General features: G+C 43.1%; 1 protein-coding gene across 1 annotated transcript in view; it reads left to right on the top strand.

Moving 5' to 3' along the window:
• LOC117536126 (serine/threonine-protein kinase WNK1-like) overlaps positions 1-24,662 on the top strand; it is a 99,430-nt gene that overhangs the window by 67,259 nt on the left and 7,509 nt on the right. The window contains 28 exon segments of the mRNA XM_034200864.1: positions 930-1,018; positions 1,278-1,417; positions 1,676-1,755; positions 1,915-2,244; positions 2,431-2,500; positions 2,673-2,869; positions 3,974-4,276; positions 5,632-6,531; positions 6,533-7,042; positions 9,269-9,364; positions 10,086-10,160; positions 10,769-10,846; positions 13,814-13,872; positions 14,018-14,204; positions 14,398-14,514; positions 15,408-15,518; positions 15,691-15,742; positions 15,994-16,134; positions 16,787-17,675; positions 18,011-18,330; positions 18,422-18,492; positions 18,806-18,862; positions 19,681-19,749; positions 19,841-19,877; positions 19,954-20,024; positions 20,821-21,096; positions 21,890-22,161; positions 24,177-24,252. Coding sequence (XP_034056755.1) covers positions 930-1,018; positions 1,278-1,417; positions 1,676-1,755; positions 1,915-2,244; positions 2,431-2,500; positions 2,673-2,869; positions 3,974-4,276; positions 5,632-6,531; positions 6,533-7,042; positions 9,269-9,364; positions 10,086-10,160; positions 10,769-10,846; positions 13,814-13,872; positions 14,018-14,204; positions 14,398-14,514; positions 15,408-15,518; positions 15,691-15,742; positions 15,994-16,134; positions 16,787-17,675; positions 18,011-18,330; positions 18,422-18,492; positions 18,806-18,862; positions 19,681-19,749; positions 19,841-19,877; positions 19,954-20,024; positions 20,821-21,096; positions 21,890-22,161; positions 24,177-24,252 — 5,673 coding nt within the window.

Here is a 24,662-nt window from a genome sequence, read left to right on the forward strand (position 1 = left end):
TTCTTCTTTCTTCTTCTTCTTCTTCTTCTTCTTCTTCTTCTTCTTCTTCTTCTCTCTCTGTTTTTCCTCCTCCCATCTATCGGACTTAATACCATTACTTCCTCCATCTCTCCTAACTTTGTTTGGCCCTGGAATTAAATGTGGGAGTCAGAGGGGTGGGGGGGTTGTGTAATAATGAACTGGGGCGGTTGCTGGAGAGAAACTGAGAGAAAGTAAAGAAAGGGAGGACAGAGCTTGTGGACAAGAGCAGAAGTAGGTTGTTATTTCCTGACATAAACAGTCTCCCCTAGTTTATTGAACCCAGTGCTTTCTAGGTAAGTAGCATACCTTTTTATATGGCTTTCTTGTGTTCTTTCTGTCTTTAAAACTTTTAAAAAGTGCTTCGGATTTAGTTTTTCAAAAGGCGTATCGGTGTACATTTAATCTGTTTTATTAAATGCATTTCACATGGGCCTTAGTCTGCAACCTTTTTTACAAAGAACCAGCAAAGGTATTGAATTGATTACACGATTGACCGGAGAGTGTGTTGACATTTTATCCACTGTATCATCCACAGAGGTACTGATTCTCATACTTTTCTTTTGGAGCAAGTCATTTTCAATTGCCAGCTTTTTTATATTTCCAAGATTGACCTCAGCTCCCTTCATGCTAGACTTTGCTTCTTTCTTTATGTTGTTCCTCTAGTGTTTGAATGAATGGATAGTTCATTACGATGCCTCCTGCTGTAGCTCAACTTCAGTTTAGTGTTGAGCTTCTGAATGTTGTACTGAAAGGTCTGACAGAAGTTCTGTGTTCTTAGTAACTTGCTATTATCCAATAAATGTGCCCTTTCTTAGTGCCAAATGTATACTGTGTGTGTGTCCGAATTCGGGTCTACTTTTGGTATTTCGTTTTCTTGACTTCACTGGTCTTTCTTTTTGTTTGTGCAGGGAGTAAAACCAGGCAGCTTTGACAAGGTAGCCATTCCTGAGGTGAAGGAAATTATAGAGGGCTGCATCAGAACAAACAAGGATGAGAGGTGAGACACAAACACACACTCACACACATGCTCCGGAGCAGGTTAGGTGTTTAGCATAAGTTACCATGGAGATCTACATTACCGGTAAGAAGTGAACCAGCGTCGTAGGACCGGAAACCCAGAGTTAACCCTGAAGTTACCTCGCTAACCGAAAATCCTGCTTCGTAGTACAGGCCACTGGTCTTGAAAAAATGTCTTTCAAGTAGCAACAACATTACATTCTCTCTTGAATTTCTATTTATTTCTCTTGTTCCTCTAGATATGCTATAAAGATCTTGCTGAACCATGCGTTCTTCCAGGAGGACACGGGGGTCCGGGTTGAACTGGCAGAAGAGGATGATGGGGAAATGATTGCCATCAAACTCTGGCTCAGGATAGAAGACGTGAAGAAGCTCAAAGGCAAGAATAATTGTGTTTTGCCATTTAATTAGGATATTATTTAAATTTGAATTTTTCTTAGCATTCATTATACAGTCTCAGACCCACATATGGAATATATACCCTAGCAGCATTTCTAAGCTACTGAAAAAGCACAATTCAACTGTTGAAGAATGAAAACACTTAGCCTATGATGCAATTATTAATATCATAGATTTGAATTTACTTTAGGAGAACAGGGGCAGCTTCCTGACTAGCAATGTGTCAACTTGTTTGCAGGCAAATACAAAGACAACGAAGCCATCGAGTTCTCCTTTGACCTGATCAAGGACGTCCCTGAAGATGTGGCGCAGGAAATGGTACGTACAATGCAGGGCAGGAACTGAAGAAATTGACTCATGGTGGGAGGAAGTGATGGGTTAAGGGAAGAGGGGATAGACAGAAGGGAAGGATGTTGGATGGAAAGAACTACATGGCAAAGTGAAGGGTTATTGTTAAACGGAGTATATTTGGCCCAGGTTGAGTCTGGCTACGTTGCTGAGGGGGATCATAAGACCATGGCCAAGGCCATCAAGGACCGCGTGTCTCTGATCCGCCGCAAGAGAGAGCAGAGGCAGCTGGTACGAGAGGAGCAGGAGAAGAGAAGACTGGAGACTGAGCAACAACAACAACAACAGCTTCATCAGCAGCAGCAGCAGCAGCAGCAGCAACAACAACAACAACTTCAGCAGCAACAACAGCTTCAGCAACAACAGCTACAACAACAACAACAACAGCAACAACAGCAACAACAACAGCAGCAGCAGCAGCAGCAGCAACAAGAGACACTCAAACTTTCCCACACACAGGTGAGTTGAACAGTTGGCATTGTCTAATGTTAAGAAGCTTGTCAGTCAGTTATATTTGTACCTTGATTAATTGATTGGTAGTTGGAACAGACTGTTGGACTTGTGTCCAGTGGGAGCACCTAGAAATTGTGCTTTTCTGTTTTATTTATTCTTGTTTGACGCCAGATTGTGTTGTTGTGTTTGCAGGTAGAAGCGGAGGAGACAGACGTGGAGCATCAGCAGCTTCAATATCAGCAGACCGCTATCTTGCACGCATGTAAGACTAATAGAGAGATTCAAAATATCAGATAGAGCCCAGATCATAAAGTATGGTATCATCACATTGTGCACAAATGTTGACTCTCTCTCTCTCTCTCTCTCTCTCTCTCTCTCTCTCTCTCTCTCTCTCTCTCTCTCTCTCTCTCTCTCTCTCTCTCTCTCTCTCTCAGCTGAAGGGGGTCTGGACAGTGGACAGGGCTCCTCAGTTTTCTCCTCTGACACCCCCAACCTGGCTCAGCTGACCATGTCATACAGCTGTCCCACCTCCACCCACCCCCCCTCCCAGCCCCAAACCCCCTACCCCTCCACCCCCTCAGCCAACCCACAGCAGCACCCGGGCTACGCCCAGCCGCTGCAGCAGCAAATGGTGAGTGCTGATGACCTCCACATTGGACTTTACATTTTCACCTGCATGTATGACGTCATGCTTAGCCTGTCTGTGGGCGGGGCTTTACTCACAGGTGCTGAACATGAACGTTTGAAGTGAGCACTGCATTTTGTTTGAGTGAGTGTGCAGTGTTTGTGAGTAGAAATATGCACTAGTATTCTTGCACATCTTCTGGATTCTGACTGTATTTTAGGATTTTCCCAAAGAGATAATTGACCTTAGATATAGCATACTTTTGTAATGCAGATATCATTTATTATATTTAATTGTTGTTTATTGATATTACATTATTTTTTCTAAGTACTTAGGAAGGGAGGTTCTGCATTTCTTATTTAATAATATAATACTTTTCATTTCCTTTTGGCTACCAATTTCAAATGTACCATCACCTACAATGACCAATATTATTTAACTGGATGATCGTTCAGTTTGCATGCTGGTTAATTCAATAATGAAATGATGGTTTGGGTTTATTTTTAGGACTTTTCCCAATAAACCTATTTCCTCATTAAAGTTTATTTCAGGGTCACCACCCGAGTTAATGACAGACTGGTTTATAACATTAGAGAACGACTTAATTGAATATGTTGAATAACCATTGTTTCCTTCTATGTAACATTGTGTTCATTTGTTTTTTATTCCGTTTCAAATATTTGTTCCTTTTGTTTTTTTGGTCATCAGTCTGTTTAAGTTTTCTTTACCGCATATGTTTACAATTATATTTCCGTGTGTAATTGTGCCATTTGTATTGTGATACTATCTTAAATGGTTGCACTGATAACAATCTTCCCTCTACAGTTTTTCTCTTTCATTTTCCCCATTTTTATGAATGACTTTTATGTACACGTTTATGTATTACGTTCAAATATATCAGGTATTGAAATGTATTACCGTGATTTAGTATCATTATTTACTCGATGACCTTTCATCACTTTATTGATTTTATTTGTGTATTCTTCACTTTTCAAACTTGTGTCCTTTGGGTGTGTTGTATTTGATCTATGTTTAGTTAGTTTTTTGTGTGTTATAATTTAATGTCTTTGTTTTTCATGTTGGTCCCGCTCCCCTCTCCCTGGCCTCCAGCCTGCGTCTCGCCCTCGTCGAAGTCGTAGCATGTCTTTTTGCGTCCCCCCCTCCTCATACTCCTTTTCCCATGCTCCTTCACCCCTGGCCGCTCATCCACAGCAGCCCTCCACCCCTCCTCCCGACCTGTACTCCTCATCCTCCTACACCACCCCCCCCTGCATGCCTCTCGCGGCTGAGAGGGACACATTCGCCGGGCGCCTCTCCAAGGCCCTGGAGACGGTCCTGCCCCTCCACTCTGCCTCCCCTCTGCCCAGCACCATGCAGCGGAGGGCCAGCCTGCCCGCCCTGTTCTCCACGCCTGTAGGTTCACAGTCTCACGTCCTGAGGGGCCACAGTGGTGGTGACAACCACAGGGGGAGAAGAGAGAGAGAGAGAGAGAGAGAGAGAGAGATGAGGGACACAGGCCACAATGGTGTCTGAAAGTAGATAAAAGGGCCAGGTGCCACTTTATATGGAATAATTGATAATGATCAGCTCTTATTACTCTTTCTATCAGTACCCATTTTTTGAACAGCTTTGAACGACTAGCCAAATGGAAACAACCAGATGGAATTAGAAAAAGGAAATATTTGGGAATAATTGAAATGAAAGGATTTAGAAGTGTGTTCAAAGTAAACTGGTTTATTACCTCTTCTACCAACCAAGCCTGCTTTACTGAATATTGATGTACACATATGTAATATATATTGGTATATATATTTCATGCAAAAAGTGCAACTCAGTAAACAAAAATCTGCGATTACATCATATTTTTTATTTGAGTCATTTTAGGTGGCTCCTATAGTTTGATTAGCTAACAGGGACCTGTGTTGGTTCAAACTTAGTTTATTTTCAGGCACGGCTGTGAGTCTGACATCCTACCCATCCACCTCTCTTTAACTCTCTTTCTCCCTCTGTTGGACCACCATGTGTTCATATTAAAATCAGATAGACTGGCTATACCTTTACCTTTGCTCTATGATACAAATTCCTAATATCTTTTGCATCTGCATCAGGAAAACTGCCCATTTGACAACCCTAATAATAAAAGCAGACATTTTACAGTACAGCATGTTAGCGTTCTGCAAGTTGCTATATCCGAAATGTAAATTAATAATCAAGAATGACTTAGGTGGCTCTATTGGCTCCAATTTTAGTTAGAATATAATGTTGTGGCTCATTTTTTATTTGTTTCATTTGAATAGTCAAGACATCATGCTTAAAACCTCGGCTGACTAGATAGTTAGGTTGCAACTACTTAGTCAGAAGATTAACATTTGACAGTGATCATTTCTGAAATAAATGACCGTTTTTGTGAGTGCAGATGCTTCAGGATATTATGGAGCAAACATTTGGCCTTTCTTCTCTTGATACCACCTCACTACAATCTACCTCTACCTGTGAGCTATAGCAGTGTCTCCCACTTCTACTGTCTTGTCTCTGTGTCCTACCATTTCATCTCATCACTTCTTTTTTACATCTGTTAGATATGTTCTGATCTATCTTAAGCACGTCATTTTGTTTCTAATCTGGAAAGATAATTCATTTCTTTTTTTTCTCTTGGTATTGCTTTGAAATGATGCACTTTAATACACTGTTTTCTCCATTTCATGTGGGCCTTTGCTGTGGTTCTCTCTCATGCTCATCCTTAAATCCATTGTATCTCATTGTCGCAGCAGCATTCAATGCCGCACCCCTACAGCGGAGGAGGAAGCACAGGAGGGAGCATCCCCCTCCAAACCCTCCCAGACCCCCCTACTATTTTCTTCCCCTCCATCCCTGAGCGGCCCATATCTTTCTCTCCTCCCCCCACTGGGCCTCCTAAGGCCTACAACACCCAGAGACGCAAGAGCACGTCCATTCTGGAGGCACACACCCGGCACTTCCAGCCTGCCTACCCTCGCTATGGGAGTAGCCTGCATCCTTTTGCTGGGATGGAGGGCGTTGAGACCCCTCCTCTCTTTATGGTCAATCCCAGTTTTGCAGCAGCTGCTCAAAGACTTGGTGTTGGAGAGCCGCTGCATCTCCAAGGACAATCTGACCCGAGCTTGTACGTCTACAAAGACATGAGAGCAGAGCACGAGGAAGCAGTGAGGAGACTGAGTCTGAATCAAGCTGCCTTATTGGACCATTATGAAGCCATGGCATATGGAGGTTATCCAATGACTTCACACCAACTAGGCCACTTGGGTTTCCATCAGCAGATGCAAGCAGCAGCCGCCGCTGCTAGCATGGGGTTTGAACCGGTTCCTCCCCCTCAGCCGGGCTTCTTGCACACACATCTCATGCAAAGAATGAGCACACACAGTCCAATCCCTCCACCTTTACCCCCCATGAGTGGGCCCACCGGTGGCTCTACATCATCATCTGATGGATGCTACCCTCCACCACAGCACCCCTCCTCTTCTGCTTTCCCCATGTCCGCACCTGCAGTGATGGCCGAAGCCTTGCCATCAACTGGGAGTGTTTTTGAGTTCCATTTAGCCGCAGCGGCCGCAGCTGCTGCTGGAGACCCAAGCCTCCTGGCGTCCAGACTGTACCGGGCCCGCAGGAGCTCCATGGACCTCCCTCTGGAAGGACACTGGGACTGGGTCCGGAGGTTCAGGCACGTACAGCCGACTGCAGCCAGTGAAAGAGGAGCTGTACACGTACCTCAGCCCCGAGCTCCCCTTACCTCCAGGAAGTCTCCTCCTTCACCACATAGGGATAGCCGGAAAAGACAGAAGCCCAGATCCTTCTAGTGACTCGTTTGCCTCCTCTGACGCCGGAGAGTTCCAGTCCCCTCCTCCCCCTCCTCTGCTCCCTCCCTTCGACTCCTCCGCTGCTCAGTCCATCCCTCACTCGTCCTCCGCTGTGTTCTACGATGCGCCCGGAGGACTGTTCGCTGTAGATCCCCACGGACACCCACCCTCCATGCAGAGCTTTCTCCCTGCCACCCCATCCACTGAGCTTGGGGGAGCACCATCCACCCAGCTGGAGTCTCTGATCCAGAGTGCCTGGGCTCGGCATGGAGGGGTGATACCAGCCCAACCCGATATGACATACCATGAGTCATTGCTGGCCATGCAGGCCGCTAACCCCACTCTGGTACTACGTTCAGACCTAAAATACCCCTAAGACTCTGGGTCAATTACTATTACATACGTTCCTTTTCTAGCAAGGATTCACAACCACCATATATTATAATTGCCTTATTGTAACATTCTGTGCTCTTTTTTTATTGTTTGTCTGCAAGAAGACATTGTTACAAAAACGGAGAATGACAAATATTGCCATGGACCAAATATGTCATGCTAGTGTGCCCATTGGGTCATTTGCCATTGTGTATGGTATAAAACCAAGTAGAGAGATAGACAATGGTATCCTACATCAGAGTAAAGTGAATCCTTCTATGAAAAGCAGCTGAATTATTTATAATAGTGGTATGACCTAGAGGCTTTTATACCAATCCCTGTTGTTTTTTTTACCCTACCAACCCAGGAGCCCCCGATGATGTACAGTAGTAGTCTTTGTTTGTGATTTTATCCCTTCAAGTCATATGAACACTGCAGAGAGAGGGTCTCATGGTCTGCCTTCCAAATGTCTCACATTATTGCGTGTTCTGCCTCAAGAAGCATACGTTATAGAAAAATGCTAGTCATGAGCAGAGCTTTCATAAAACTTTAAAGAAGAGGGCACAACCCAGAGCCCAACCAACCAGAAACACTCGATTTCAAACCCAACATAGGACTCAGCATCATGAGTGGAATCAAAATGATTTAGAAAGCATTCAGAAGGTAGTCTTTGAGACCAACTCTGGTGTGCAAGCTTTTCAAAGCGGTCAAAGCTCCCTCCTTTCTGTGTGTATTTTTTTATTTGTCAATGTCAGTAAGTAATATTTTGTCTGTATGTTCATATTTAAATGTATATGAGAAAATGTGTGTTTGTGGGAGTATACTGTATTTACGATATACTTCATTTTTTTGCTCATACAAATCCAAAGTCCAACATCAATGGTGATTATTATATATAATAACACTTTCAAATGTAACTTTATATAATTCTAGACACCTACATGGGGAATGACATGTTACGAATCCAAGAAAATCCTGAAAGTAATGATAAAGCTACGAGACTTTGCTGATTTGTATGGACAAACACACAGAAACATACAACAAAACCAAGGGGGCTTAGACAAACCTAGCAATGTAACCATGCAGATAAACATTTGATTTGTTTATTCTATATTCTTTCTGTTTTCTGTTGTAATTGTTTCTTTATTTTTGCATTTTATGTTGTCCTTTTCTGGTAATCAACTTTCTACCCAAGGTTCAAAAGTCACAGTTCACATTCATGAAACCTTTAGAGAGCTGATATTATCAGCATCACTTTTCCATGGTCTCTTTAAAACACTTATGATCACTCTTCTATTTTCTCCAATCTGTCTTATTTCATGTCGTTGAATTTAGGTTTTCTATCTTTCTATATATTTATTAGATATCTTTTGTGAAATTCTTTATTGTCTTTACGTGTTGATGTTAAAAAGGCAGGTAGCAGTGTGTCTGATGCCACGTACTTGTGCTTTGTGACGAGTACAAACTGCAACAGCCTCCTACGGGTTCAGTCACAGAATATCTCTGTATGATTCTGTCCTGTGGTGTTCACACGGTCACTAGGAATGCACCAGGAAAATCAATAATCCCCAAATGTACGTTACCAGGCAATCGTTTAAAAACGGCAACATTACAAACCAATCAGACTTTCTTTTAGGGCTGCTTATAAAATGTCATGAAGAAATCTCGAAATGAAGATCTTAGTATATTTGACGTGGAAATAGATCCAATATGGCATCTGTGTAAGGTGTTTTAGGGCAAACAGCAGTGGGTTGTTTGGTGTCATTTTTCTAGCTTCCACTTTCTTTGACTTATTATCACTACCAATCACTAAGGGTTTGACCTGCATGTGAGAAATCCCTGTACTTACACCCTGCCTAACCCCAGTATTGTGCCTGTACTGTTGTACATGCTACACTACAAACTGTGTGTATTTGTTTATGCATACAGTCGGTATTGGTGTGCTTATATCTGTAGCCGTATAGATGTTGTCTGTGTGCATATGTGCATACACAAGAGGGAAATGTAGACTCCAAACGGATCACTGTAGAACAGCAGAAGCACCTTGTGTTTGCACTCATGTACGGTTTATGAGTATGAGCTGCAAACATTTCCTGATTTTGTTCTTGTTTCTCTTTTGTCTTGTTGCCGATCTCTCTTGATTCCCTCTCCCACAACACCTCCTCCTCTCTGTTCGTCTTTCTGCAATTCTGTTTCTCAGCAGCAGGTTCAGTCCCCCATCCCACAATCCACTGCAGGACCACCCCCTCTGGTTCCTGCCAACACACAGCCAGCTCCTCCTGGGACCCCCCAACAGGTAAGATCTGTAGTAAAACAACCCAGAAAGTAACTTTTTACATTGATCTAAAAGTGTGTTCTCTTATCTCATTTCATTACTTTGATCACACTTTTAATACCACATCCTCATAAAGATAATGACCCCACCCTATTTTGTGCTTATCCAGCAATAACTGGGCTTTGTCTTTGAAGTTGTTGCCTTTCCCTCGAGGGAACCCCCCCACAGAGCTGGCTGCTGCTTGCAGTCACAGCACAGAGCTGTGTTTGCCCCCAGCACAAACCACTGGCATGAACTAATTGCAGCTTTAAACTGAATTGATTGAGCATGAAATTGGACATTAATCTGACATCAAATGTTTTTTGTCAGAAAAACAGGTTTCCTCATTAGAACTAGCAAAACAACCTTTCACACATAATTAAATTCAACATGTTTGTGGTTGTATAACAAACTTGTTATGGCATTTATACAACGTTGCACTAAATATTATTTATTTTAATATTGTTCAGCAGCCTTTCAGGAAATGAACAATTCATTGAATTAAGTAACATTAATTCTACATTAATTCTCTTTTTAGTGTCTTATACCTGGGATCATCTGAGTTTATCCTGGTTATTAGAAGCAGGACAGGACTGGAGATGAAGTACCTAAAAAAAAGTCTGAAACCTAAAAAGGATATTGGTGTAATCTTTATGTATTTAGTCATTTCCCCTCACTGTCTCTCTTTTCTTCCTCTCTCCAGGTCGTTTCATCCAGTCACAGTATCACATCAGTTCAGAGCCCCTCGCACACATCTCTGCCTTACACATCTTCACAGGTACGTAAAGTAGCACCGCTAATTAAAAATACATTTACGAGATTACCTCATAAACACATTCCTAATGCAAACAAGTTGCTGCTGGTCTTTCTGCATACAATAGCAGGATTTAACTCAAGATCATCTTTACCGACATACACACCTACCGCCTTTTATACACGCACCAAAGTCTGAGTCAAAGCCAATTTAATAAACACTGACTCTTTTTATTGTCATCATGTAGAACCCTGAGGGTTAGTTTAGGTTCCAAACGACTCTCTGATAGTGTTGCTTTCCCACACACTCTCCTGTATATGCATTTCTGTAAAAACACAGTCAGCCAGGGACCAACATGGACACACAGTATTCAAGTATTTAATCACACTTCATAATCAATGCCATTCTTGGCTATTACTGCATGTTTTGCTTGTCGTGAACTGCTTTTCTGTAAACTTCTTTTTGTCCGCTCATGTTTCTTTTTTTACTTTTCCCACTTGCTGGCTCATTGGCATGCTGCCTGCACTTATCACCGGGTTTGTTTGTATGTGTGTTTACACATGCTTCCTTATCTTTCTATACACAATTTGTGTGTGCTTTAATGTTTGATGTATGTGTTTGTGTGCGTTTAGTTTCTTGACGTCAGTCCGTCTCCGAGTATAGAGCATCTTTATCTTCTGTACCAAGCTGCTCAGCTAGTTCTGGTTCAGGTAACATTTGATATGGCAATGTTTTTATTGTTTTCAGTGAGTGTGTATATGTGTGATTTGCTCAGTGAATCTGTTGGACATCCCTCTTGTTGTGCTTTGGGATATAGATCTGTCTGTGTTTGATGTCTATCGTTGGTAGCTCACCCCAGATGCTTTTACTTACTATCTGATCAAAAGCATGGAGCTCAAACACATTAGCACCTTTTTACCAATTGAGTTGTGCTAATATTTCCTGGATCAGAAGTGGTAAAGAGTAAAAGGACATTTGGCTACAGTTGGAAGTGAAGAATGATGAAAGGTGTGTTGTGTCATTATCCAGGCCTGTATCCAGTTGGGCATTTTTATAAGTACTGTATATTGTATTGCCAGAAAAGGATTTGACCTACAGGACACACAATAGCTGTAAACTCAATTTAGAATTGCCACAGAATAAATGCACTTTTATACTCATAGTGTTTGAAAACATTTGTATGTGTGTTTCTAGTCATGTGTCTCCATTTGAATGTTTCATTAGGAGTGTTTACATTGTGAAACAAACCTGCAGCACTGTGCACTGTGTACAGATCTCAGTTGTGTGTCGCTGCATGGTCTCACAGTCACGTGTGTTTTACACAATCGTCCTGTCACAGAGCCTGTTGTCACTAATGGTCTTGCTCAGTGTTCGAGTTGTCTTTGTTGTTTGAGGGTCAGTGACGGGTCAGTGAACTAAAGATGGCTCTTTGTTTTTACACGGTTTATCATTAAGGTCAAGAAATACTCTTAAAGAGGCCCTATTATTCCTTTTGGGAGGGGTTTACCTTTCCTGTAGTGTGTTACACATACACACACCCCCCCCCCCTGCCTAAAATGCCTCCATTGGACTACTTTGTTCACTTCAATAACACAGTGACATCACTATGTAACACTCACAATGCTATTGGCTAGCGCTCCAACAAATTGGCTAAGGGGCGGGACAGCTCTAAGCTGTTTTCCAATCACAACAGAGCTACAGTAACCAATCAGAGCAGACTGGGCTCTGGTTTCAGACACAGGGTGAAAAGAGGTGCTGCAGCACAGGCAGTATGAGAGAGATAAAGAGCTTTTTGAACATGAAAGCATGGAGACATGTCAGGAGAGACACTAAACACTGATATGAACCTGAACATGAGCATAGTATGTCCTCTTTAAGTTAATTGGTTTATTTTCATTTTGGTGTGAAGTCTTTAAGGTGCAGCAGTTAAACCAAAGGGAAGCTTTAGCTCACTGATCCATTATGAAGGAGATTGGCGTTAACACGTGATCACTGCCGGGTTTGTCTACTTCCTCCTCCTCCCTTTGACGTTGCTCCCTCCCTTTTCCTCCCTCCCTTCCTCTGCCTTATCCACGTTCTTCTTTCTCCCTTCTTCTTCCTTCTGGTCCTCCATCCTCTTCTCAGCCCAGTGTAACTCAGTCTACCATTTCCTCGGCGACCTTGCCCTCTTCGTCGCCATCTCTCACTGTTACCATGCCGACAGCGGCCGTGGCCTCTCGTCTGCCACTCCCTGTTGGGGTGGTGCCTACTATTGTTTCCCCTCCTCCTCCTGCTCCTCCTCCTGTGCCCACACCTGTGCCTCAGCCCTTGGCCACGGTGGTGCCAATCATCAGTGTAGTCACCGCCCCGCCTGATACTCCCATGGAAGCCCCTCCCCAGGTACTGGTCATAGCCTGTCAGAGCAACACGTCAATGCTGTGGGCGAGTGAGGATTGTGTACTTTGTTTTGGGTTGGACAGCATGTTATATAAGATGAAACTCCATTTCTGTATTCTTGTGAGGTTTGCTCTTACTCTGTGCCGAATCAGATTCGCCTGATCTTTTAGGTGTGTAGGTGTGTATTATTCACAAAATTGTGAAGTACAATTGACCCGATGGAGCTTCCAGTCCTGCAAATTGAAAAAAGATCTCGAAGCAGCTGCATGAGTCAGTTTCTGAATGTTTCCAGACACTACATACCGTAAATACATGCGTGTTTGGAACAAAATAAGCAAATAAAAAACATTAATTCAATAAAAAAAGTGAATTAGCAGGACAGGATAATAATAACAAATGTTATATCATATATTTTTGTCATGCAAAAGTGTTTCCCCCTTTGGTTAAAAAATCAGATCTGTACCTGACAGACATTTCTGAGTAGTAACAGAGATTGATAAATGATCTCAAATTACTCGAACATTCCGCTCAAGAACAAATCTGTTAGGAGTTGCTGTTGCATGATGCTCAATATCCTGCGCACCTCGTACGTTTTGATTGAAAGACCCTATTACAGCTGCATTATGAACCACTTCAGTTATCTGTGGATGGCTCAGATGTTGGGTGGTTTTGGTCGCTTTTTGTTGGTTTGCATTTACAGTACATTCATATTTCAGTGCAACTCAGTGGCAAATATGAAGATGTATTACATGAATGATGATGTGCTGGTAATATTCTGGTTTACTTTTTTTGAACATAGAAGAACAGGTTTGATGGTGTGAGTGTAGCAACACCCTCAATCAAACAGTCATTGTTGGAAAGCTTTCCCAAACAGGTGCGGAGTCACAGAGCATATCAATGTTGTCACATGAACAAAATGGATCACTGTACGCAGGAGTGCAACTCCATTCTGACTTGATTTCTAAAGTCAAAAGCTCTTACTACAGACCTTTACATTGAAACAGGGTAGCATGTGTTATTGGAGATACTGTATGCACATAATGAATACAAACTATCGTCTTCTGGGGAAGTTCTCGCTTTGCTCCTTTTGTTTATTGCTCTATTTTGAAGTTGTTGTTTGGCTTCATATATTTTCATTCAAATGAATCCTCTTAAATAATGCTTTAATCTAGATTGCTCTCTTGCTTGTGTCACTCTTTGCTTGTACTTCATGCTTTCCTGTTGTTTTTTGTTCTTTGTGTTGACACATCAAAATGATTGATGTGTTTATGTGTATTTTCATGTGTCGGTGTGTGTTTCAGTCTTCAGAGCTGTCCCAGTCCCAACTACAGCCACCTCAAGTCCTCTCATCTATAGAGAGGTAATACATATGATGCACGAGCAAACTCACACACAATGTCTGAACTCCTGCATGTATTGATTACATGTAATCATTTTGAATGGCGTCTCTGAGTCAGTTTCTATTTTCCTGTCAATTAAATCTCTGTTTCCCCTCTGTGCCTCAGCGGCCACTCTGAGGCCTCAGGTCTGAGTGACGGAAACGAGGGAGGAGGAGGAGTAGGAGGAGGAGGAGGAGGAGGAGGAGGAGGGGGTCGCCATGAAGGGCGCTCCACCAAGAGACATCAGAGGCGTTCAGTGCGAAGTCGATCACGCAATGAGAAGACCTCCAAGGCCAAACTCAATGTCCTCAATGTAATAGCACAGCCCATAAGTCCTATAAATCCTAATGAAAGCAATAACTCTTCTTTTGCTAGTGTTTATTGGTTGTGAGTGATGAGCTGCAATAAAAGTAAATAGAAACCTGCAATAGAGATATTTTGACTGTCTCCTTCTTTCTAATGGTGATGTTCTCTCTGTGTATTTCTACATTTGTGTCCGTGTGTAGATCTCCAACCGAGGAGACAGGGTAGCAGAGTGTCAGCTGGAGACACACAACAGGAAGATGGTGACCTTCAGGTTCGACCTGGACGGAGACAACCCTGAGGAGATCGCCCAGATCATGGTACACACTCCGCCACTTGTTTCATCTTCTCCACAACTCTTCAGAATGATTTGCTCTCCTTTCAACCATCTTAATTCATTTATTATTCCATGCAGAGGCCTTTCATTATAACTACTTTTGTTGAAAATGTACTGTCCAAGACATAATTGGGACAAATTATATTGTTATAAAAAGAAAACGTTTTTCCCCTGACAAATGACAATAAAAATAAGGGCTTTTAATTGAGGACATGTGCTTTAATTTGTACTGCAATCATTAGCCTTTGCAACTTAGTCTTTATGGCTAAATCTGGCTTATTAACATGATAGACTCAAGTGCCCATGGTAATACATTTTCACTGTAGATTCTTAAATAACTAAATACAAACCCTAATAATAATAATAACAATAAGGTGAGTACACCCTTTCTAAGAGCAATTTACTTCTAAATGACGGGGGGGGGAAGAGTGTAATTAGAATAAAAACTAATACAAAAATATCTTGAAAAATCAAACATAGAAAACTAAAAAAATCACTGACTCAAAGACAAATGGAAACTACGGCACAAAATATGCCATGTTTTTCAAAATGTGCAATGTTTGTGCAATGCCCTAGTCTTATATAATAGGGATAACCCGAGGTCAGCTAAATAATGATTTAGACAGGCCAAGGAATATGCTTCACATGCCAGTGTGCGTGCTATCTCCTCTTTGTCACCTAAAACCACTGACCACACACATAATTGCTCCTTTCCTTGTGCTTTCATTGTGAGAGTTATCAACAGGTTCCCACAAGAGGTGAAATTATAGCTCTGTGGCAACGCACTGGCATAGGAAGAATAAACCAGCATGGTTTCTGTCACACATTATATATACACACACATACACACAACTTAATCTGACTTTTTCTCTGCAGGTCCAGAGTGAGTTTATCCTGGAGAGTGAGAGGGAGTCGTTCATTGAGCAGGTCAGAGAGGTGATAGAGAACGCAGATGAGAAGGGTCTGGAGAGAGACTCAAACAGCCAGGTAAATACAACTCTCACTCTTGATGTCTGTCTCTCATTTGGTCTTTTTTATGGGTTCCTGATGTTGTTTTATGAATGTTTAAATAGCTGCTAATATGCAGTATAGCACCTTTTATTTATTTAACACAATGTATCTCTTAGTGTTTATTTCATGTTGTGTTGTTGATCTACAGATGGAAGGTGATATGGCGCAGCAGATTCCTACTAGATCTGTCCCCATGCCAGGTAAAAATAACAAAACAAAAAAAGCACTCGTTTAAATGCCAAAGGGGGACGCTTTACACCTGACTTTAAGCGTCTGTGTTAGCAATCATTCAAAGTGTTCCTGCCAATTCGATATACTCCGTAAAGTGTCCAGTTTACATCCACAAAGCTTCCTTGGCTTGATGAACTCTATTGTAGAATATCAGCGTGCATATGAATCTCTCGGGGATTAACAATAACAATGCTATGTATTGACATGCTCCTCTCTGCAGACATCTCTCCCAGTGCAACAGCACAAGTGGTCCATTCAGCGGGTCGGCGGTTCATCGTCAGCCCCGTACCTGAGGCCCGGCTGAGGGAACAAACACTCCCCTCTTCCCCTTCTCCGGCCCGCCAACGGCCTTCAGGAATAGGTAAGGGTTGTGTTTGTGTGTGAGTGTGTGTGTCTGTCCTTCAAAAGTCAGCAATTAACTTATTTTCTTTTAGAATAAAAGGTTTGCTTTTAAACCTGTTATTACTCTGGTGGCCAAAAAGGGAAGCAAAGACAAACACATGTTCCCACAGTCATCAGGTAAAGCTGTAATGCTTTTAGAGGAAATTGCCCAAATGATCCGTCCAAGTGCAAAAACACACGGACAATTGCTTAATTTGATAGAATATGACCTTTTAATAGAACAGTGAGATATTGTTTAGCTACTGCTCACAACAGAGCCGGTTTCTTGTGACCAAAGAACAGCTTAGGGGCTTTCTTTGGCCCGATGTGTAGCTGTGATGTAATGTTTTTATAAAATAGTCGTCAAGTATAGGAATTAGAAAGTTATGGACACATTACACTTATACTGAATACTATAATTATTTTTAAATAGTAGTGTCGCCCCTCACGCTCTTCCCCTTTTTCTCTGTCTGTGTTTTCAGTGTCTCTTTGAACATCTTTATGTAAATCACCTTGGGTTGCCTCTGTGTATGAAATGTGCTTTATAAATAAACGTACTGCCTCACTGTCCAAAGATTGTACAGTGAACCAGACGGGCATTGGGGATTAAACCACAGTTTCTCTGGTTGCAGTTCCTCCAGCTGCAGCTCCAGCCCAGACCCCCGCCACTGGTTTGAGCTTGTCCCAGTCAGCTGGAGCCATCAGCTTACAGCAGGCCTTCTCTGAGCTCAGACAGAACCGGGATCAGTTTGACCCCGGACCCAGCACCGCCCCTGCCTCCATCCACTCCACCCACCCCCCTCTGCAGCCTGCAGCAGCTACTGCCCCCCCACAGGCCAGCTCAGTCCCTCCCACTGTGGATCCTACTGCTGCTCTCCTCCCTTCTAGTTTCAACCCGCCACAGGAGCAGGTGTTGGAGCCCTCACTTTCTCCTCCTTCCTCCTCCTCCACCCCCTCCTCTATGCCCAGTGTCCCTCTCAGCCATCCTTGCTCCTCCCCCTCTCCTCCCACTGGGGTGAGTCAGTCCACCCTTCAGTCCCAGCCTGTGTCCCAGTCCCAGGTTCAAGCACAGATTCAGCCGCAGGCTTTCCCCCAGCCTCAGTCTCATCCTGTCATTGCTACATCAGCCCCCTCCCCTTTACCACCTGCCAGCATCTCCGGCCTCCCCCCACCACTGCTCACCTCCCCTCCTCCCGCCCAGACTCCTGTATCCTCGCCTCCTTCCTCCACTCTTCTAGCTAGTGAAGTCTCCTCAGAACATCCGTCAGTGTCCCCCCCCTCCTCCTCTACTGCTTCCCTCTCCTCCTCCGTCATCCTCACCACTGCCATCCCAGGGCCACGGCTCACTCCCCCCACCTCCTTCCACACCACCACCCCTCCCTCCTCTTCCTCCTCCGTTGTGGGGCTCCAGCCAGTGACCACCAATGTTCCCTCAGTCCAACCGACCTTGGTCCACTCCCAGCCGCAGACGGCAGCGCTGCCTGGGCAGACGCACACACACTGTGGGGAATGTGATGCAAGGTGAGAATATCTACTCCCTGACCTTATTGAGACTGAGTAGTAAGTGTTCACGTACCAAAAGTAAGCACGGATATCTTGCTCAGTTTAATTATCCTCTTATTATTCTCTGATCAGACCGTTTCTGATTTAAGTCCTAACTTTTAAAGTTGTACACCATGTTGTGTGTTTTTTTTTTTTACTATGGATAAGTGCTTCATCAGCCTCACTTCAACACATACGAACTATCCCTCAAATGTTCTGTCAAACATCGAACAGCTTTAGTTGTGATTGTGTTTCATGGGCTTTGGGTCATTTATTGAGCATCATTGCAGATCACTCATTGTTATCTCTCTCAGGTGTGAGGCGTTCAATGAGTCCCAGGGTAAGCCGGACGACATCCAGGCTCTGGAGATGAAGCTGCGCTCTCTCTTCATGGACATGGGTGGAGGGGGGTCAGCCACCGGTGGAGACCTCTCAGCTGCTGACCCTGCGTCTGGAGCCCACGCAGCAGGTACCTCGTCCCCAATGGGCCCCTGCCCTACCTCCAGCACATCTGTCACCACACCTGTGTCCAGCCAGCCGGCCAACCCTCCTCAGCCCCCCTGCACCCTGCCGCTGGGCTCCCCTGCCCCCGCCCAGAGACCAGGAACACCCATCTCCACCCCTGCTCCCATCGGTATGTAGAGGAATGTGTTTGTGTTTCTGTAAATGATCTACTGTAGGTGAAACTGATATAACTTTGCTGCTCACTGATTTTATGATTTCAGTTTCTACAGTCGTCCCTGCTTCATCCTTTGGCCAGACCACTCCATCCAAAACTCCTTTATCCAGGACATCGGTGAGTGATCAAGCTTAACTGTAGATGGCAATACTACTTATTTCAATATACCTATTGGAAATTGTATCCATTATTTAATCCTGTAGGCAGCTACTGTTGCATAGTTTTAAAGTAATACACCTTTCAAATTGAAGAAGTCACATCATTTAATCTTTGAAGGTTTTTCCGAGATGTTTCTACTCACTTTCCTTGCATGAACATTTATTCTCACGTTCTGTACAACAAACGCTGTTCTTATAACCTCCTCTACAAATATTTCCCCCCTCGTTTCTCTCTCTCTGTCTTTTCATGGCCTCTATTTCTCTGGGATCAGGCCAGTTCTCCTCCTTCAGAACTCCTGCCATCATTCCCCGGACCTTGTCTAACACAGGTGTTTTTTTTATCCATTTAAGAGTTCTATTTCCCATGCAATGCAACACTGTGTGTAACCTGAGCCTGTAATGCTTATGGTGGCACATCCATGCATCTGTTGTGTGTGATTAATGCTTCTGCTGGGAAAAAATAATTTGAATTCCTTGTGCTCACTGAACATTTAACAGCACCGGCCTAACCCTGAAATATACCTAAGAAATAATGACATATTAAATCAAATACAGACATTTAACTAGCAACTAACACTAGCACTTTACTTTAAATTATAAAAGGATTAGATTCAGAGAGCAGCAGTCCAATAAAAAAGGATGAGAGACATGGAAACTTAGAGAAGTACCTCCAATCAGAGAAGTGCATTTAGTTTCCAGCACATTTAGTTGCCTCGGCCTCTGTGTATGCTGGTGTCTAAAGATAGCCACACCATGTGACCACTTGATAGTGAGACTTGTATTTCTTAGATGGAAAATATTGAAGCCAAGTTATCATCTTTCACTCCTCGTCCTTTATGTAAGTCTCATAGCCGAGACTTGTCCTGTTTGATCAACATAATCCCGCTGCTGTTGAGCTCAAGGGATTTGCCTTCCAACTCACCTTACCTGGGGTTGTGTGTGTTGGCTCAGGAGAGGGGGCTCATGAAACTTAGAGGGATAATGCCTTTTACAGACCCCACACTTAAATCTTCTGAATTTCAGTCAAATATATAAAAAGTGTTTTCAGTCGAGCCCTTGTATTGCTAATCAACTTCAGTGGCTAATCCTGTGTGTGTTATCTTATTATTTTCTGGTGGGTTTAAATGTGAATCTGTCTCTTTTCCAGTCCCAGCAGCCTCTGGAGGACCTTGATGCTCAGTTGAGGAGAGCGCTCAGCCCAGAGACACACACACAGGTAAACACCAAACACACACAATTGGATGTTAATCGGCTAACTCACACTCCTTTTAACCCACTTCCTTCTTCTCCCTCTTTGCTCACTCAAGGCCTCTCACAGTGGCACGCATTCAGCGGGACAACCAAGTATGTAAATTAATACATCTGTTATTTTATCTTTGTGTTATTTTTATGTCTAATTTCTGTAACATCTGTCTCACAGTTCCTTTCTCTCTGGATGAAGCTGAGTCCACCTCTGGTCATTCAGGTGGAATTAAACTGGGAAGATTTCAGGTAAAATGTCCCTCATACTCCAGATCCTACAAGAATACCTATACATTTCCTTTTATGGCTTGTGAAAGGAGGACATAAAAGACTTTTAAAAACGTTTTATTTCAGGTTGTGATGCTTCTTTGCCTGCATTTGTTGATTAAAGTTCTCTGTTTATTCCACTGTTAGCAGCTGATTCATTGTAGCCTTTATTTAACCAGGTGAAATCCCATTGAGATCAAACGATCTATTTTTCAAGGGAGACCTGCAGTCGGTTACACATGAAAACATAAAAACAACAGAAGACAAAAAGGACATCATATAACATAATTACAGGGGTACAATTTACAAACCTATCGACACTGACAGGTACCAAGAGTATCAAATTGTATTACATCTAGCCGAGCTTTAAAACGATGCAAGGGAACCAAGATGCTCAGTTTCAGTTCTTTTTGCAGAGTGTTCCAAGCAAGAGGAGCTGCGCACATAAACGCTTTCGTACCTAAATCAGTCCTAGCACTTTGCACATGTAACAAAAACACATCCTGAGATCTCAGGCAATAGCTACTTGCAACTCTCTGTGAGATCAGAGAGTTGATATAAGATGGTAGTTTACCCAACATGGCTTTGTAGATGAACATGTACCAATGACTGAGCCTCCGTACAGTTAGTGAAGGCAGACCTGCCTTGGCATACAGGGTACAGTGATGAGTAAGTACTTTACAGTTAGTAACAAATCTCAGCGCACTGTGATAGGCGATTCATACTGTCTGTTTCTTCTTCTCTGTTGCATTGTCACCTCACTCCTCTCACTGGTCAGGTGTCCTTGGCCACTGAAGCGCCTCCTGTCCACCGCCCGGCCTGCACTGAGTCTTCCTCCACCTCCTCCTCCTCCTCGTCGTCATCTTCTTCCTCCTCGTCCTCCTCAAGTCTCTCCAGCCCGGAGAATACACTGCACAGGAACTCCTCGACTCCTCTCAGAAAAGGAAAAGGAGGGGATGTTGTTGATGGACCTCCTCAGCGCTCTCAGGGGGGGTCCAAACAACCCTCCCCCCTCACCTCACCCTGCCCCACCACCACAATCGGACGCTTCCAGGTATTTCCTGTTTGTGATCGTGCAATGCACTGGGTGAAGGGTTTCTTTACTAAATGCAGTGTTGGGGTAGTTTCTCTAAAGAAGTAATGCATTACACATTACTAGTTGCTTTTAAAAAAAGTAATCCCTTAGTAAATGAGTCACTGCGGATAGTAATTAGTTATACTACTAGTCACATTACTTTTGGACTCTATAACATCACCTGAGATGCACCATAAATCCAATGAGAAATAACAATATAAAGTTGAACCTCATTTATCCCGGATCAGCACCAATCCTTTACTAATAAAGCCAATCCTGACGTAGATCTCCGTTTGAACATCAGCACTGTTTTCTTAGCTCAGTTTCATCAGAGCACTGGTCCAGGTAGCTTCAAAGGTTCTCCTATCTGATGGCCGCCCACCTGTTACCTGTATCTTCCTCAACATGTTTCGGAAAGAGGGTGGCAGACTTTCCTCAATGATGTTTGCTGCGCCTGTTTATCTCTGCTGTGAGACTCTGACATTACTGGTCCATCTCATCATCCATGAAGTCACGAGTGTAGTGAAAGAGAAAAAGGACGTTTGATTTATTTCTCTGTCTCCTGTTATTCAGATAGTTAAAGTATCCAAAGCAAGGATATAACTTTGTGCTTAGTAACTGAAATATTATTACTGCTGCTATCAACAGTAACACAGACAAATGTAATCTGGTTACAGTAACGTGTTTCCCCCAGCACTGACCACATGTATAAACTAATGCTATTTTCCCTTTTCTTTGTCCTACCAATATTATTTTCACTCTTCTATATCAGGTCACCACCAGCCCAGAGGCCCGTGTTGGTAGGTTCTCAGTCAGTCGTGCCCAGGAGCAGAACCTGGAGTCAGGGCCGACCCCCCCACCTGGCTCCCCGGCTGCTAATGGACCCAGTCACCCTGCGCAGGTTCTGAGTCCAGACTCCACTCATAAAGCGTCACTGCCCAGTTTAAACAACAACTCTTTCAATAACTCCTACATCAGCAGCGACAACGACTCCGAATTTGAGGATGAAGACTTCAAACTGGAAGTCAGCCACCTCACAGAAAAGTGAGTAACCCCTCCCCTCTTTCAAAGCATCTCAGAGATATTACAGACTTGTTGTCCTCTCAACACTTCAATCAATCTTTCACTTCTCCGTCACCTTTTGTTTATTAAGTCAAACTGCTATAAACTAGATTTTACTCTCTTCTTTCTTCTCCTTTTTCTATTTCTGTGCCCCCAGAAATAGTGGGCTGTTCTTCTCTTTTCTGGTTAACAAACCACTTTCCTTCATTACTTATTTTTCTAGCTTCTTCCTCTTTTCTTGAAAAGGGATGTTAAGCACTTCCCAGAACCAGTAGCGTAGGCAGAAATGTACTTTAGGGCGAGCCTGTATAAAATAGGGTGGGCCAGCTTTTTCCAGGGGGAAAAATGACTTTAAAGTAGGGCTGGCCTATAATAATAATATATAATCAGGGCTGCACATAACTGGTGCGCAGGTGCGCATGCGCACCCGCCACAAAAAAAGGAGCACCGGATCATTTGAAAAAAGGCGCATTTGCGCACCAACATTGAGAGAGAGAGAGATATTTGCGAGTTGCATATGAACTGGTAAGATAGCAGGGTTTCCCACACATAGACTTTACCTGGGCGGGCCACCCAGGTATATTAACGGCCGCCAAAGTATAATTCGTAAGCCGTTTAGGTTTGATTTTTTTAATCCGTCCGCGAGCACGACGGCATCTGTCGATCCCTCGCTCTACCCCCTCGCTATCGTGTGAAGGGTCTGCTTTATGCACTCCGCACAGTAACCCTGCTGCGAGGCTCCGGTGAACAGTCCATGAGCGTGCTCACTAGCGCAACTCCCCCCCCCCCCTCGTTTATAAAGTCAAGTACCCCTCAAAAGGTCCGGTTTATTTCATTTTAAGGATGCGCACAAAGCAACATCTCCAGGTGCTCCTTTGAGAACCAGGGCAAAAAGGTTGTGTGCACCCCTGTATATAATAATGCCCATTGCCAAGCATCGTTGTAGCATTTCCCTCCGAATAATGATCGAAGACTTGACTGATGATATGAATTGATTGAAATCTCCAATATCAACGTAAGAGCTATAAAGACACAAAAATAGCAAATACATTTAGGCTCCATCCGTATTAGAATTACTTTAGCATACTACCAAATGTTAACTGTAAACAGACAGCAAAGCTACAAAACAGCATACAAACGAATTAGGACACAACCTACATGTTTATATTATAGTTAATACCAACTTTGTGCCTCTTCGGGGGATGCTAAACTTAAACATAAACTTTATCCTTTACTTTCTCCGTCTTTATATGTAGATTAATCTCCGCTCCTTTTCTCCGTCACGTTGTTTCCATAGTAACAACAACTTCCTATCAACAGTGTAAACTCGCCTTCAAAATAAAAGCATCTAAATAACACAGGAAGTTAACCTAAATTACATTTAAGACATATTTACAACTGCAACGAAAGTAACAAAAACAACGTAATATCCTTTTCAGTTTCACAGAACACAAATTGGGTTATTTACTCTTGTATTGCACTAACAGCAACCATAGGTTGTAACATTCAAACCTGCTCATGGACTTGCAGTGGTCCTCGCTTTTTTTATGTCTCTCCAACGAGTTACGCAGGTGCTTCCAGTCTACATATCCATCCCTCGTAAATGCACCTTCAGCTCCTGGGCTGCGGAAATGTCTGCACATTTTACAGAAAAGCGTGTCCCTGCAGGCAGCTCTCTGCCTCTCTCACGTTACTATGGCGCGCGCCGGAACCATAGACTAGTTTTAAAAAACACATACAACATTAATTCAACTCGATATTTGTTCACTTGAATTTCACTTTGAATGCTTGGATATTCTCAATGGGTGAATACATTTTTTTATAATAATAATAATAATAACAAAAATTGGCCCACCCTGGCCCTATGGTGGCTATGCCACTGCCCAGAACACTTAGCCCTCCTCATCTCTCTCTGCTTCCTTACCCTGATTATATTTTTCTTTCTTTGCCTGTCAAGATTTTATTAATATGTTTGTGTTCCCTCTTTTTACCACCAGGCACATGCGTGAGATTCAGGCCTTACACTCCCGCCAGAAGGAGGAAATAGACAGTCTCTTTACAAAGCTGGGAAAGGTATCTCTCCTTGTTTCATCAGTGCAGACTAGGGATGTGCATCTCCATCACTGAGGCCGATGCGATGCGCATCTCGATACGTTGCCACGATACGATACATTAACGATACATTTGAAACACCAGGCGATGCGATACGATACGATTCACCCCTGTTGCCATACAGTTCGATACGATTTGATTCAACATTATGCGATTCGGTGCGATACGATGCGATTCAACACGATGCAAAAATAATGATACTTCAATTTGGTACGACAGAGGATTTTTGTTTTATTCCTTATATGCAGCAAATCATACATTAACAAAAAAGTGCTTTACATATTTGGTACTGCACATCCCATCATGCCGTTTATTTTTTTACCTTTAAAAGCTCTCCGGAGTACAATTGTATAACACCTCACAGTTAAACA

The sequence above is a fragment of the Gymnodraco acuticeps genome, unplaced genomic scaffold, assembly GCF_902827175.1.
Source record: "Gymnodraco acuticeps unplaced genomic scaffold, fGymAcu1.1, whole genome shotgun sequence".
Classification (NCBI taxonomy): domain Eukaryota; kingdom Metazoa; phylum Chordata; class Actinopteri; order Perciformes; family Bathydraconidae; genus Gymnodraco; species Gymnodraco acuticeps.